We start from the raw sequence: 13,516 nt of genomic DNA, 5'->3' as shown, positions 1-13,516 counted from the left end.
CTCAAAGCTCACATAGAAACATTATGTTCAGGAACTATATCGAAAACCATTTGGAATAGTATGGTGCCAGGTGATGATAGGTAAGCAAGTTTTGCAATTCGCATGCATGGTTCAATGGACGAGACTCAACTATGCTAACAATGGGAAGCTACTGATACAGATATGAAAGCAAGATACGAACTAAGCTGTTTGCGACATTCGAAGTTGTGCTGCATCTATCTAACTATGAAACCCTGGGAAAAACAAATATCACTGATGGTGGGTGGGCTCGGCTATAGGTAGTCAATGTGACTAAGAGGAGGAGAGAAGTCCCCTTCAGACCTTAAATAAATCGGAAAACCGGAAGCTGGCCACTTCAGTTATGAAAGATTTTGTGTATTTCTTTCATATAATATGTGGAAATTTTCACTTTCGGGTGATATTGACATTCAAAGTTTAGAATTTGCAAAGAAGCCACCATTTTGACCTATTTTAAGTTTGTTAGTAATAGTGCGATTTCTATCAACCTCGGTAAGATCATGCTATATGTTATAGTTATAGATTTTTTGGGTTGGGTAGTTTCTGGTCCTTCAAAAAAATGATCTCCTTCGAGCCCCCGCGCTCCCCACCTTTTCAACAAATGTCAAAATTAATACCGGCTTCGGAAAGTACTAATCGAGACCTTTCATTTGATATCCCACATGACTATATTTGGTGAAAACAAAAAAATTACATCCCCCTTTTGCATGTATGGGACCCCCCCCCCCTTAAATTCGACGTAGAATAATGTAACTCACTCTATGCGTGAGCGTTCACAGTTCCTACCTTTCCACCAATTGTGTCAATCGCTACAACTATCTCCGAAAAAAATGCGTGTGATAGACAGACGGATTTTAATAAGGTTTTGTTTTACACAAAACCTTAAAAAGGTACCCTACAAAGGTCTTCTTCTACACAGCATCTATGCACTCCTTGCGTCTGGAAGACGTTCCAAGATTCGCAATGCCTTTGAACGCAAGCAAGCAGGAAGCCATTGAATAGGCATTTTCAACAGACGGTACAATGGTGCTTATATGGTATATATGAGAGACTGGCATCAGTTGAATGTAAATGTGCTCCAGAGGGACAGAGCGATGTATACCCGTGACTAGATATCAGATGTCCATCCACCGAGCTGACAAATGAGTACCCTCTTCAAACCAATTGGACAAACACGGTGGCAACCACATTGCCCTCATGCGTACTATTCGGTACTGAACTGAAGTTCTTTAATTCGCCTTGGGAATTACCGCGCTAAATCCTTTTGTCTCCGAGTTGTTTTATACGTAAGCATTAGGACAGAGTAGAATATATTTTCCGTTTTGAAAATAACTATGGTCGCGACAGCAATCTTCGCCTTTTTGACTTTTTGAAGCCCACCTGGGGTCCATGTATCTTTTCCTTTATGCTCCAATCCTTTTGATGAGACCTACACCCTTTCTTGAAGTTATCAGCTGTCTTTTCATCTTTAAAGCACTTAACAGCGTCCTGAAGGGTTGCCACTTATTTTCACAGTATGTCCTGCAAGAAAAGCATAAAACTTGGCCATTCTTTAAAGGCATTTAACTTAAAAGCTATGTGCTCGATATATCTAAATATTTTTCTATCTACTTAAGTGCATACATTATCCTGTGTGGAGTTGCCAAATCTCCCATCAGGCGCGTCCCTTCGTCCGGATAAGGGAATGCTCGGCGAATGTGTCATGGCCATGCACATGCACGCATCCGGAGATGTGCGTGTATGGGCATGTTTATGCGCAGGCCGGGTAGGTGGAAGTAAACACCCACCCGTGGATAAAAATTGGCTATGGGAAGGATACCCAGAAATAAAACCAAACATGGAGGAGCAGAAGAAGAATGAAGTTACGGTGCAGGGCTTCGGAAACCCAGTACTGGCGGTTTTTGGGAGTGAGCAAGCGGGCTCCCGGCCGTCGATATCCAACGACCGCAGTGCCTTAGTAGTGGGAACCTTGGCTACTATGGCATCTAATGTTACAAGCGTACGGGAGGAACTTGAACTGGCTCCAGTGATGGATCCGTTCAGAAGGAGCACGATTTTTCGCAGATCCCCTCCCACACGGGCACAAGCCCCCGCGATCGCTACCCCCAGTGGGAAGCGTATAGCGGGAGTCTTCGATGAGGAAGAATCACCGACGCCGATTCATCCGAGCGATGTTTTGGGCAATGATCAGTCTGGAGCTGCCTTTACTGCCCTCGGTAAAAAGATCATAGAGCTGTGTGAGTTTATAAAGGAGCGCAGGAACATTCACCAAAATATAAGGGCCATGATAAGAGGCATCCGTTTGACGTACGGCAAGGCCCAGGATGAACGAGTAGGGAAGTCGCCGATTGGAAAAGTGAACCAGGCAACTCAAGTAACGCCGGTTCAAAACACAAAAGGGGAGAAACCGGGGAAGAGGCTGCGCGAGAAGCTGAATGATTCAACAGGTCAGCAAACCCCGAAAAGAAAAAAGGACTCAACTCTCAAAAAGGCGGAGTTCATGAAAAGTACGTCTGAAGCTACCAGTGAAAATACTGCAGTGGCTACCTCGAGAAAAGGGATCGAACCTTCAAAGGCGGATGCGGAAGCTTGGAGGAAGGTAGAACCGCGGAAAAGAAATTATCGGAGAAAGATTAGACCGGAGGTGATTTTCATTTCCAAACGGGGCGAAGGGTCATACGCCGACATTCTCAGGAAAGTGAAGGCAGACCCCGAACTCACCAATTTGGGAGACAACGTCAGCCGCATTAGAAGGTCGCAGAAGGTAGATCTTATGTTGGAACTTAAGAAATCCAAGGATGTAACCGCGGACAAATGCTTAAGCCAAATCGGAAAGACTTTAGGGCAGGAAGCCGACATAAGAGCTAGCAGGCCGGAGATCACTATAATCTGCAAAGATATAGATGAAATCACGACGAAGGAGGAGGTTCGCGAAGTGTTGGAGAAACAGTTCGATCTTGCTGGACTACAAGAGTCAGTGGTGAAAACGCTAAGGAAAGCCTATGGGGGAACACAAACCGCCATCATCAGCCTACCAGTGGAGAACGCACTCAAACTGTTAGCAGCAGGGAGAGTGAGAATAGGCTGGGTTATGTGTCGCCTTAGGGAACAGGTGGCGTTAAAACGGTGCTTTAGATGCCTTGGCTTTGGTCACATTGCGAAGTCATGCACTAACCCCAATGACAGATCAAAGCAATGCAGGAGATGCGGAGTGGAAGGCCATATCAGCAACGACTGCGGAGCTAACCCAAATTGTCTACTGTGCAAAGGAAAGGAGGGTGTGAACCATCGGCACATTGCGGGCAGCAGCAGGTGCCCAGAATACAGGAGAGCCCTTAGCACAAATCGCAGATGAGGTTGATACAAATCAACCTCAACCACTGCGAGGCGGCGCAGGATCTACTCGCCCAAACCATCCGCGAGAAAAACATCGATGTGGCCACACTAAGTGAACCATACCGAAACCGCAGTGGTAACGTTTGGGTCAAAGACCAAACGGGCCAAGCAGCGCTGTGGACTTGTGGAGAACAAGCCTTCCAGGAAATAATGGAGCACCCGGAGGAGGGCTTCATCAGAGCGAAGGTGAAGGGCATCCACATCTACAGCTGCTATGCTCCACCCAGCGCTACACTCGCCGAGTATGAGCGGATGCTTGCTGCTCTTGTTTTGGATGCAAGAGGACGTTGGCCGATCATAATAGGAGGCGATTTCAATGCATGGGCTCTTGAATGGGGCAGCCGGATAAATAATGTCAGGGGACGTGTTCTCCTCGAAGCATTGGCAGAGCTGGACGTGGTACTGGCGAATGTTGGGTCTTCGTACACTTTCCAGGGAAGGAGCCTGGGGTCTATAGTGGACCTGACATACGTGAGTGCCACTTTAGCCAGTAGAATCGCTTGGCATGCCAGTGAGGATTATACTCACAGCGACCACCAGGCAATCTGCATAGAGATCAAGGGCGGATCGAGCTCGAAAAAGAGTTTTCGCAAAATGCCGGGAGGTATGCTTGGCTGGACAGTGAAAGCGTTCGAGGGGGCACGTTTTTCGCGGATTTCCCTGAATGGTACGGCTGGAGAGAAAGCCACCCAGATCACTCGATGGGTGACGGAAGCACGCGATGCTACTATGCCCAGAAGGCGATTGCTCCCCAGTAGGCAACCCAACTACTGGTGGAATAACGAAATCGCAAGTTTGCGAGCCGCATGTTTTCGGGCAAGGAGGCTTTGCCAGAGGCTCAGGGGAAAACCCGGTGGCGACGGTCGAGAAGAGGCACACAAGCAATTGCGTGGCCGCCTAAAGGAAGCCATTCGGAGGAGCAAAAAGAACTGCTTCAAACAGCTGTGCGACCATGCCGACATAAACCCTTGGGGCGAGGCTTACAGAGTGGTGATGAAAAGGCTGCGGAAATCACCCCAGGTGACATGTCCGCGCCTCCTGAACAGATTGTTACCACTCTGTTCCCTCACCACGAAAATAGGGGAAGGCAAATTGTTGTCCAGCTAGATGACGGCATAATACCGCCTGTAACTGTGGAGGAGCTGCGGGAAATATGTGGTAGGTTCGGTGACAACAAGGCCCCAGGTTTGGATGGCATCCCCAACCGAGCTTTAAAACTGGCAGTGAAGACTAGGCCCGAACTTTTCGCCAACACCTTCGAGGCGTGCCTAAAAGAAGGAATATTCCCTGCCCAGTGGAAAAAGGAAAAGTTGGTGTTGCTTCCGAAGCCTGGCAAGCAACCTGGAAACCCAGCGTCGTATCGTCCTATCTGCCTGTTGGATACAATGGGGAAGATGATGGAGAGAATCATCTACAACAGACTCCTGCCCATCGTCGAAGCCAGCAATGGTTTGTCGGAACGTCAGTTTGGTTTCCGACGCGCCCACTCTACGGTGGACACAATTGGCATGGTGGTAAACCTTGCAAAAGGTGCAGTGATTTCTGGCGGCTGCTGTGCCCTGGTGGCGTTGGATGTGAAAAACGCATTCAACTCGGCCAACTGGAATAGAATTAAAGGGGCGTTGGCTGACATAGGTGTCCCCGGATACTTAGCGAATTTGGTGGAAAACTACCTCTCAGAGAGGACTCTCTGGTACGGGACGGACGAGGGCCCCAAAGAGTACATTGTCACAGCCGGGGTACCACAGGGATCGGTACTTGATCCCCTGTTGTGGAATATCATGTATAATGGGGTGCTTGCTCTTCCCGTCCCAGAGGGGACTACGATTGTCGGCTTTGCTGATGACCTAGCTGTGGTTGTTGCAGCAAAACACCCAGAAGATGTGGAGGTTTACACAACGGAAACAGTGAGAGCGGTAAAGTCCTAGCTAGAAAAGGCCGGGCTGACCTTGGCGGACGCGAAAACGGAAGCGGTCTTAATAACGAAACGCAGAAAAAATAACACTGGAAAAGTGGAGGTCGGTGGACATACGGTCGTATCAAAGCCGGCTATCAAATACCTGGGGGTCATAATTGACACCAAATTGAATTTTAGGGAACACCTAGAGTATGCATGCCAAAAGGCAGCCAGTGCCACCACGGCACTTGCAAAAATGTTGTCAAATATTGGTGGGCCGAAACATTGCCGGAGGTTGGTGCTAGCCGGAGTGGTGCGCTCCATCCTGCTCTACTCGTCGCCTGTGTGGGCAGAGGCGCTTGCAAACTCTCAGAGACGGAAGCAGGTGAACTCGGTTTACCGGCGGATGGCTTTGAGGGTTTGCACTGCTTTTAGAACCACATCAGATGAGGCAGTATTGGTGGTGGCAGGCATGATCCCGGTTGACATTCTGGCCAAAGAAATGAGTGTCCTGTACAATGCAAGACATATCGAGGGGCATGCAAATGCGGCAAGGTCAGAGTCGCTTGATCTCTGGCAACGCAGATGGGATGAGTCTGCGAAAGGTCGGTGGACGCACAGGCTCATTCCCATCATTAGGGTGTGGCTTGAGCGAAAACATGGGGTACCAACTACCACATTACCCAGTTCCTCACGGGACATGGTGGTTGCTACAGGCAGTATCTGCACCGCTTTGGTTGGATGATTTTCCGAACTGTCCCAGATGCGATGGCATACCGGAGGATCCAGAGCATGTGATGTTTCACTGCCCACGATTTGCGATTGAGAGAAGGAGCTTAAACCAGGTGCTGGGCAGGAGCGGAACCCCGGAGAGCTTGGTTACTGAGATGTTGGAGTCCGAGGAGAAGTGGCTTGCGGTTGGCTCCGCAATCATCCAAATGCAGGAGGAATTGCTGAAGGAACAAAGAAGGAGGAAAGCTGCAAATAGGAGAAGGATGAGTGCCTAAGAGCAAACCTAACTCGCGAAGTAATACCTCAATGGTGGTCCCGCGGGGCTGGGGCTGGAGAGATCAGGGGTGGTTTTTAGTGGGTGTGAATGCCACACGCTCCCGCTGTAGTTCCGCCGTTCGGGCGGCGGAGCTGCGGCGGAGCTGCGGCGGACGTGTCTTTCTAAGATTTTCCACCTCCGTGTACGCACAAAAAAAAAAAAGTGCATACGTTATAGAAAACCTTGATTTCTGCACCTACTATTATTTGGCATTGTCATTTAAAAAACTATTATTTCTTATATCATACTTTAAGATTTCAGAATGTACATGTCGACCTTCATTAATGAGCGATTCAATCTTTCAATTTTCTTAAGCAACATTAACACATCTTAAAAATCAGATTATCTACTTGCACTAATAAGCCCCTATCGCCTGAAAAAGATATGGTAAATTATAAAAGATAATCATTTGATCTCTAAGTGATCCGCTAATATGCGTTCACGACCACTCGCATTTGGGAAAGAAAAGAAAATTGCATTACGGGCACAGAAGGAAGAAAAGCAAAATATGGCTGAATTGCACAAGCAAGTGAACCAGCGCCAAAACAGATTCATTAAGCATTCAAATGGAGCATTTTCAGATACGCGACAAGATAATCATCACATAATCAAGTATCGAATTTTACCGTGAAATCTTAAGATGCGTCCACCAAGCAGTTTCCACATGCTAGGTACCGAGACAATAACATAAAAGAAAAGCCAACTTTTCCAGTTCCAGCCGTAACCATACCTGACTATGTCGGTACATTTTCGTTAGTAAAACTACACTGCAAACTGGCCTACCTAAACGGTAGAGCCGCATACGAAGGAGGCTGAATGCAAGAAGAGAGTTTGTCCGTGGCCATTCAGACTCGTTCACTCGTTAAAATGTCTTAAACAAATCTTTAGAAGAATCGCTACGAAAGTTTTTTTTCGCGGGGACTATGCGGAAAATAGTGGGGCCTCACGCTATATAATGAATCTGGAAATCCCAATTATAGTCATATTGAGTGTAAACTATCTGGTGTGGAGATCTGACTCCTTCTTTTTGAAAACTATTTGTTCGGTGAAAGTTTTGAATACGAAAATGATTCGGCCAGTTGTAAGTTGATATAACTTCATTAATAAGTCTTGAATGTGATAAAATAAGATATTTTTGAAGAAAAGTGAAGATTTTAATGTTCACTTCCTCACGTATGTGAATCGTATATAGTGCCAGAATCGAAGGAGCGGTTATACTGTAGCCCGCCAAAAAAAATAAACTTTCAGATATCTAGAAAATATACATAATTATCAGATAAACTAATCGCCAAAACCCTTTCAGATACTTTTGTCACTATGCACCATCGCTCTCGCCGGAATCATTGAACACGACTACTCCGGAGGTCACGAGGAATACGGTCATGCTGAAATTCAGGATACCGATGTCCACCATGAAATCGATCATAAGCACGCAACCTCGCATCAGAGTTTCAAACTCCACCATTTCCACCCAGTTCCAGTCTACGTGAAGAAGGAGGACCAACATTTGTTGAAGAACCCAATCGAATTAGGAGGCGTCAAGCACAAGCTCAAGGTCTTGCATCCTGAAACTGAATTGAATCATAATCACGGTCTTGTTTTGGAGAATCACAGTGAAGTGAAAGGACACGAATACGAAGGAGGACACTATGAACATTATCACCATGAATGAGGTAGATTTTGTAGGAAGGTGAAGTAGGATAAGATCTTCTGTGAATTCGAATCTAGAAAAAACCAAACTGCGATTGAATTAATTAGTTTACAAGAAAATTGTTACTTGTTGTAATGCTCATTTGATATGATGAATATAATTTAAGATTTTTTATAAAATGAGAATCCTTCCTAGTGATTTTCGTCTACCGACGTGAGACTTATCCCCCCCCCCTTAAGTTGACCGAATCCCTGCTCTTCAGAGCTTTTCTTTTGGTAGGGACATGAAAGGCATTTAGGCACCAAGTGCCGGACTTCTGCCCCAAACAGACTACCGGCTAAAACGCCGTCCTGGAGCGTTTAGGGCTCTAACCTGGAATTCTTTGACACATTGCCTCAAGCCAGGTCTATTTAGCATAGAAGCAAAACCCCGAGATTTAGGGAGCTCAAACTTTTTTTTTTTCTTTGTGCGTACACGGAGGTGGAAAATCTTAGAAAGACACGTCCGCCGCCCGAACGGCGGAACAACAGTGGGCGCGTGTGGGATTCACACCCACTAAAAACCACCCCCGGTCTCTCCAGCCCCAGCCCCGCGGGACCACCATTGAGGTATTACTTCGCGGGGTAGGTTTGCTTTTAGGCACTCATCCTTCTCCTATTTGCAGCTTTCCTCCTTCTTTGTTCGTTCAGCAACTCCTCCTGCATTTGGATGATTGCGGAGCCAACCGCAAGCCACTTCTCCTCGGACTCCAGCATCTCAATAACCAAGCTCTCCGGGGTCCCGCTCCTGCCCAGCACCTGGTTTAAGCTCCTTCTCTCCATCGCAAATCGTGGGCAGTGAAACATCACATGCTCTGGATCCTCCGGTATGCCATCGCATCTGGGACAGTTCGGAAAATCATCCAACCCAAAGCGGTGCAGATACTGCCTGTAGCAACCACCGTGTCCCGTGAGGAACTGGGTAATGTGGTAGTTGGTACCCCATGTTTTCGCTCAAGCCACACCCTAATGTTGGGAATGAGCCTGTGCGTCCACCGACCTTTCGCAAACTCGTCCCATCTGCGTTGCCAGAGATCAAGCGGCTCTGACCTTGCCGCATTTCTACGCTGTGCATGCCTCTCCATATGTCTTGCATTGTACTCCTGTACACTCACTCATTTCTTTGGCCAGAGTGTCAACCGGGATCATGCCTGCCACCACCAATACTGCCTCATCTGATGTGGTTCTAAAAGCACTGCAAACCCTCAAAGCCATCCGCCGGTAAATCGAGTTCACCTGCTTCCGTCTCTGAGAGTTTGCAAGCGCCTCTGCCCACACAGGCGACGAGTAGAGCAGGATGGAGCGCACCACTCCGGCTAGCACCAACCTCCGGCAATGTTTCGGCCCACCAATATTTGACAACATTTTTGCAAGTGCCGTGGTGGCACTGGCTGCCTTTTGGCATGCATACTCTAGGTGTTCCCTAAAACTCAATTTGGTGTCAATTATGACCCCCAGGTATTTGATAGCCGGCTTTGATACGACCGTATGTCCACCGACCTCCACTTTTACAGTGTTATTTTTCCTGCGTTTCGTTATTAAGACCGCTTCCGTTTTCGCGTCCGCCAAGGTCAGCCCGGCCTTTTCTAGCCAGGACTTTACCGCTCTCACTGTTTCTGTTGTGTAAACCTCCACATCTACTGGGTGTTTTGCTGCAACAACCACAGCTAGGTCATCAGCAAAGCCGACAATCGTAGTCCCCTCTGGGACGGAAAGAGCAAGCACCCCATTATACATGATATTCCACAACAGGGGACCAAGTACCGATCCCTGTGGTACCCCGCTGTGACAATGTACTCTTTGGGGCCCTCATCCGTCCCGTACCAGAGAGTCCTCTCTGAGAGGTAGTTTTCCACCAAATTCGCTAAGTATCCGGGGACACCTATGTCAGCCAACGCCTCTTTAATTCTATTCCAGTTGGCCGAGTTGAATGCGTTTTTCACATCCAACGCCACCACGGCACAGCAGCCGCCGGAAATCAGTGCACCTTTTGCAAGGTTTACCACCATGCCAATTGCGTCCACCGTAGAGTGGGCGCGTCGGAAATCAAACTGGCGTTCCGACAAACCATTGCTGGCTTCGACGATGGGCAGGAGTCTGTTGTAGATGACTCTCTCCATCATCTTCCCCATTGTATCCAACAGGCAGATAGGACGATACGACGCTGGGTTTCCAGGTTGCTTGCCAGGCTTCGGAAGCAACACCAACTTTTGCTTTTTCCACTGGGCAAGGAATATTCCTTCTTTTAGGCACGCCTCGAAGGTGTTGACGAAAAGGTCGGACCTAGTCTTCACTGCCAGTTTCAAAGCTCTGTTGGAGATGCCATCCAAACCTGGGGCCTTGTTGTCACCGAACCTACCACATATTTCCCGCAGCTCCTCCACAGTTACAGGCGGTATTATGCCGTCATTTGGCTGGACAAAAATTTGCCTTCCCCTATTTTCGTGGTGAGGGAACAGAGTGGTAACAATCTGTTTTAAGAGGCGCGGACAGGTCACCTGGGGTGATTTCCGCAGCCTTTTCATCACCACTCTGTAAGCCTCGCCCCAAGGGTTTATGTCGGCATGGTCGCACAGCTGTTTGAAGCAGTTCTTTTTGCTCCTCCGAATGGCTTCCTTTAGGCGGCCACGCAATTGCTTGTGTGCCTTCTCTCGACCGTCGCCACCGGGTTTTCCCCTGAGCCTCTGGCAAAGCCTCCTTGCCCGAAAACATGCGGCTCGCAAACTTGCGATTTCGTTGTTCCACCAGTAGTTGGATTGCCTACTGGCGAGCAATCGCCTTCTGGGCATAGTAGCATCGCATGCTTCCGTCACCCATCGAGTGATCTGGGTGGCTTTCTCTCCAGCCGTACCATTCAGAGATATGTCGGATTTGAGCACCGCGGAAAACGTGTCCCCCTCGAAAGCTTTCACTGTCCAGCCAAGCATACCACCCGGCATTTTGCGAAAACTCTTTTTCGAGCTCGATCCGCCCTTGATCTCTATGCAGATTGCCTGGTGGTCGCGGTGAGTATAGTCCTCACTGACATGCCAAGCGATTCTACTGGCTAAAGTGGCACTCACGTATGTCAGGTCCACTATAGACCCCAGGCCCCTTCCCCGGAAAGTGTACGAAGACCCAACATTCGCCAGTACCACGTCCAGCTCCGCGAATGCTTCGAGGAGAACACGTCCCCTGACATTATTTATCCGGCTGCCCCATTCAAGAGCCCACGCATTGAAATCGCCTCCTATTATGATCGGCCAACGTCCTCTTGCATCCAAAACAAGAGCAGCAAGCATCCGCTCATACTCGACGAGTGTAGCGCTGGGTGGAGCATAGCAGCTGTAGATGTGGATGCCCTTCACCTTCGCTCTGATGAAGCCCTCCTCCGGGTGCTCCATTATTTCCTGGAAAGCTTGTTCTCCACAAGTCCATAGCGCTGCTTGGCCCGTTTGGTCTTTGACCCAAACGCTACCACCGCGGTTTCGGTATGGTTCACTTAGTATGGCCACATCGATGTTTTTCTCGCGGATGGTTTGGGCGAGTAGATCCTGCGCCGCCTCGCAGTGGTTGAGGTTGATTTGTATCAACCTCATCTGCGATTTGTGCTAAGGGCTCTCCTGTATTCCGGGCACCTGTTACTGCCCGCAATGTACTGATGGTCCACACCCTCCTTTCCTTTGCACAGTAGACAATTTGGGTCAGCTTCGCAGTCCTTGCTGATGTGGCCTTCCACTCCGCATCTCCCGCATTGCTTTGACCTGTCATTTGGGTTAGTGCATGACTTCGCAATGTGACCAAAGCCAAGGCATCTAAAACACCGTTTTAACGCCACCTGTTCCCTAAGGCGACACATAACCCAGCCTATTCTCACTCTCTCTGCTGCTAACAGTTTGAGTGCGTTCTCCACTGGTAGGCTGATGATGGCGGTTTGTGTTCCCCCATAGGCTTTCCTTAGCGTTTTCACCACTGACTCTTGTAGTCCGACAAGATCGAACTGTTTCTCCAACGCTTCGCGAACCTCCTCCTTCGTCGTGATTTCATCTATATCTTTGCAGATTATAGTGATCTCCGGCCTGCTAGCTCTTATGTCGGCTTCCTGCCCTAAAGTCTTCCCGATTTGGCTTAAGAATTTGTCCGCGGTTACATCCTTGGATTTCTTAAGTTCCAACATAAGATCTCCCTTCTGGGACCATCTAATACGGCTAACGTTGTCTCCCAAATTGGTGCGTTCGGGGTCTGCCTTCACTTTCCTGAGAATGTCGGCGTATGACCCTTCGCCTCGTTTGGAAATGAAAATCACCTCCGGTCTAATCTTCCTCCGATAATTTCTTTTCCGCGGTTCTACCTTCCTCCAAGCTTCTGCATCCGCCTTTGAAGGTTCGATCCCTTTTCTCGAGGTAGCCACTGCAGTATTTTCACTGGTAGCTTCAGACGTACTTTTCATGAACTCCGCCTTTTTGGGAGTTGAGTCCTTTTTTCTTTTCGGGGTTTGCTGACCTGTTGAGTCATTCAGCTTCTCGCGCAGCCTCTTCCCCGGTTTCTCCCCTTTTGTGTTTTGAACCGGCGTTACTTGAGTTGCCTGGTTCACTTTTCCAATCGGCGACTTCCCTACTCGTTCATCCTGGGCCTTGCCGTACGTCAAACGGATGCCTCTTATCATGGCCCTTATATTTTGGTGAATGTTCCTGCGCTCCTTTATAAACTCACACAGCTCCATGATCTTTTTACCGAGGGCAGTAAAGGCAGCTCCAGACTGATCATTGCCCAAAACATCGCTCGGGTGAATCGGCGTCAGTGATTCTTCCTCATCGAGGAGTCCCGCTATACGCTTCCCACTGGGGTTAGCGATCGTGGGGGCTTATGCCCGTGTGGGAGGGGATCTGCGAAAAATCGAGCTCCTTCTGAACGGATCCATCACTGGAGCCAGTTCAAGTTCCTCCCGTACGCTTGTAACATTAAATGCCACAGTAGCCAAGGTTCCCACTACTGAGGCACTGCGGTCGTTGGGTATTGACGGCGGGAGCCCGCTTGCTCACTCCCAAAAACCGCCGGCACTGGGTTTCCGAAACCCTGCACCGTAACTTCATTCTTCTTCTGCTCCTCCAGGGAGCTCAAGCTATCCTGGCATCTCTACTATCCAACTCCCGCCCTTTCGCCTTTTTTTGAGAGTAGGGTAAATGAACGCATTTACGCGCACGAGTGTTGGACTCTCGCAATAGTATGCTGTCGGACTACCAACTAAACACCTCCCTATGATTAGAGAAACAGCCTGGAACCGTTTGACATATTACTTCGGGACTAGTCCGAACCTTTGAACAACGGAAGGGCAGGGGAGAAAGCGGGTTGTTAGTTCAGGGAACCCCTTGCTATCCGGTCCCTCCGTCGGCGGAATTCAATCTTTTTACCTACAAGAAGAGCCCGAACATGATGCGCAACACGACTCCAGCAGCCAGCGCTCCTCAGCATCTCTCTGACAATGTTGT

At 48.7% G+C, this 13,516-nt stretch overlaps 1 protein-coding gene across 1 annotated transcript; it reads left to right on the top strand.

Annotated features, from left to right (window-relative positions):
* The first annotated feature begins 7,280 nt into the window (after positions 1-7,280).
* LOC119654827 lies at positions 7,281-8,195 on the top strand. The gene is made up of 2 exons (XM_038060395.1): positions 7,281-7,440; positions 7,663-8,195. Exons 1-2 carry the CDS (start codon positions 7,315-7,317, stop codon positions 8,029-8,031), a joined length of 495 nt encoding a protein of 164 aa, XP_037916323.1. The 5' UTR covers positions 7,281-7,314; the 3' UTR covers positions 8,032-8,195.
* The last annotated feature ends 5,321 nt before the right edge of the window (positions 8,196-13,516 follow it).

The sequence above is a fragment of the Hermetia illucens genome, chromosome 4 (assembly GCF_905115235.1).
Source record: "Hermetia illucens chromosome 4, iHerIll2.2.curated.20191125, whole genome shotgun sequence".
NCBI classification, from domain to species: domain Eukaryota; kingdom Metazoa; phylum Arthropoda; class Insecta; order Diptera; family Stratiomyidae; genus Hermetia; species Hermetia illucens.
The sequence above is the reverse complement of the archived record's forward strand: the minus strand, read 5'-3'. Positions and strand labels throughout refer to the sequence as shown.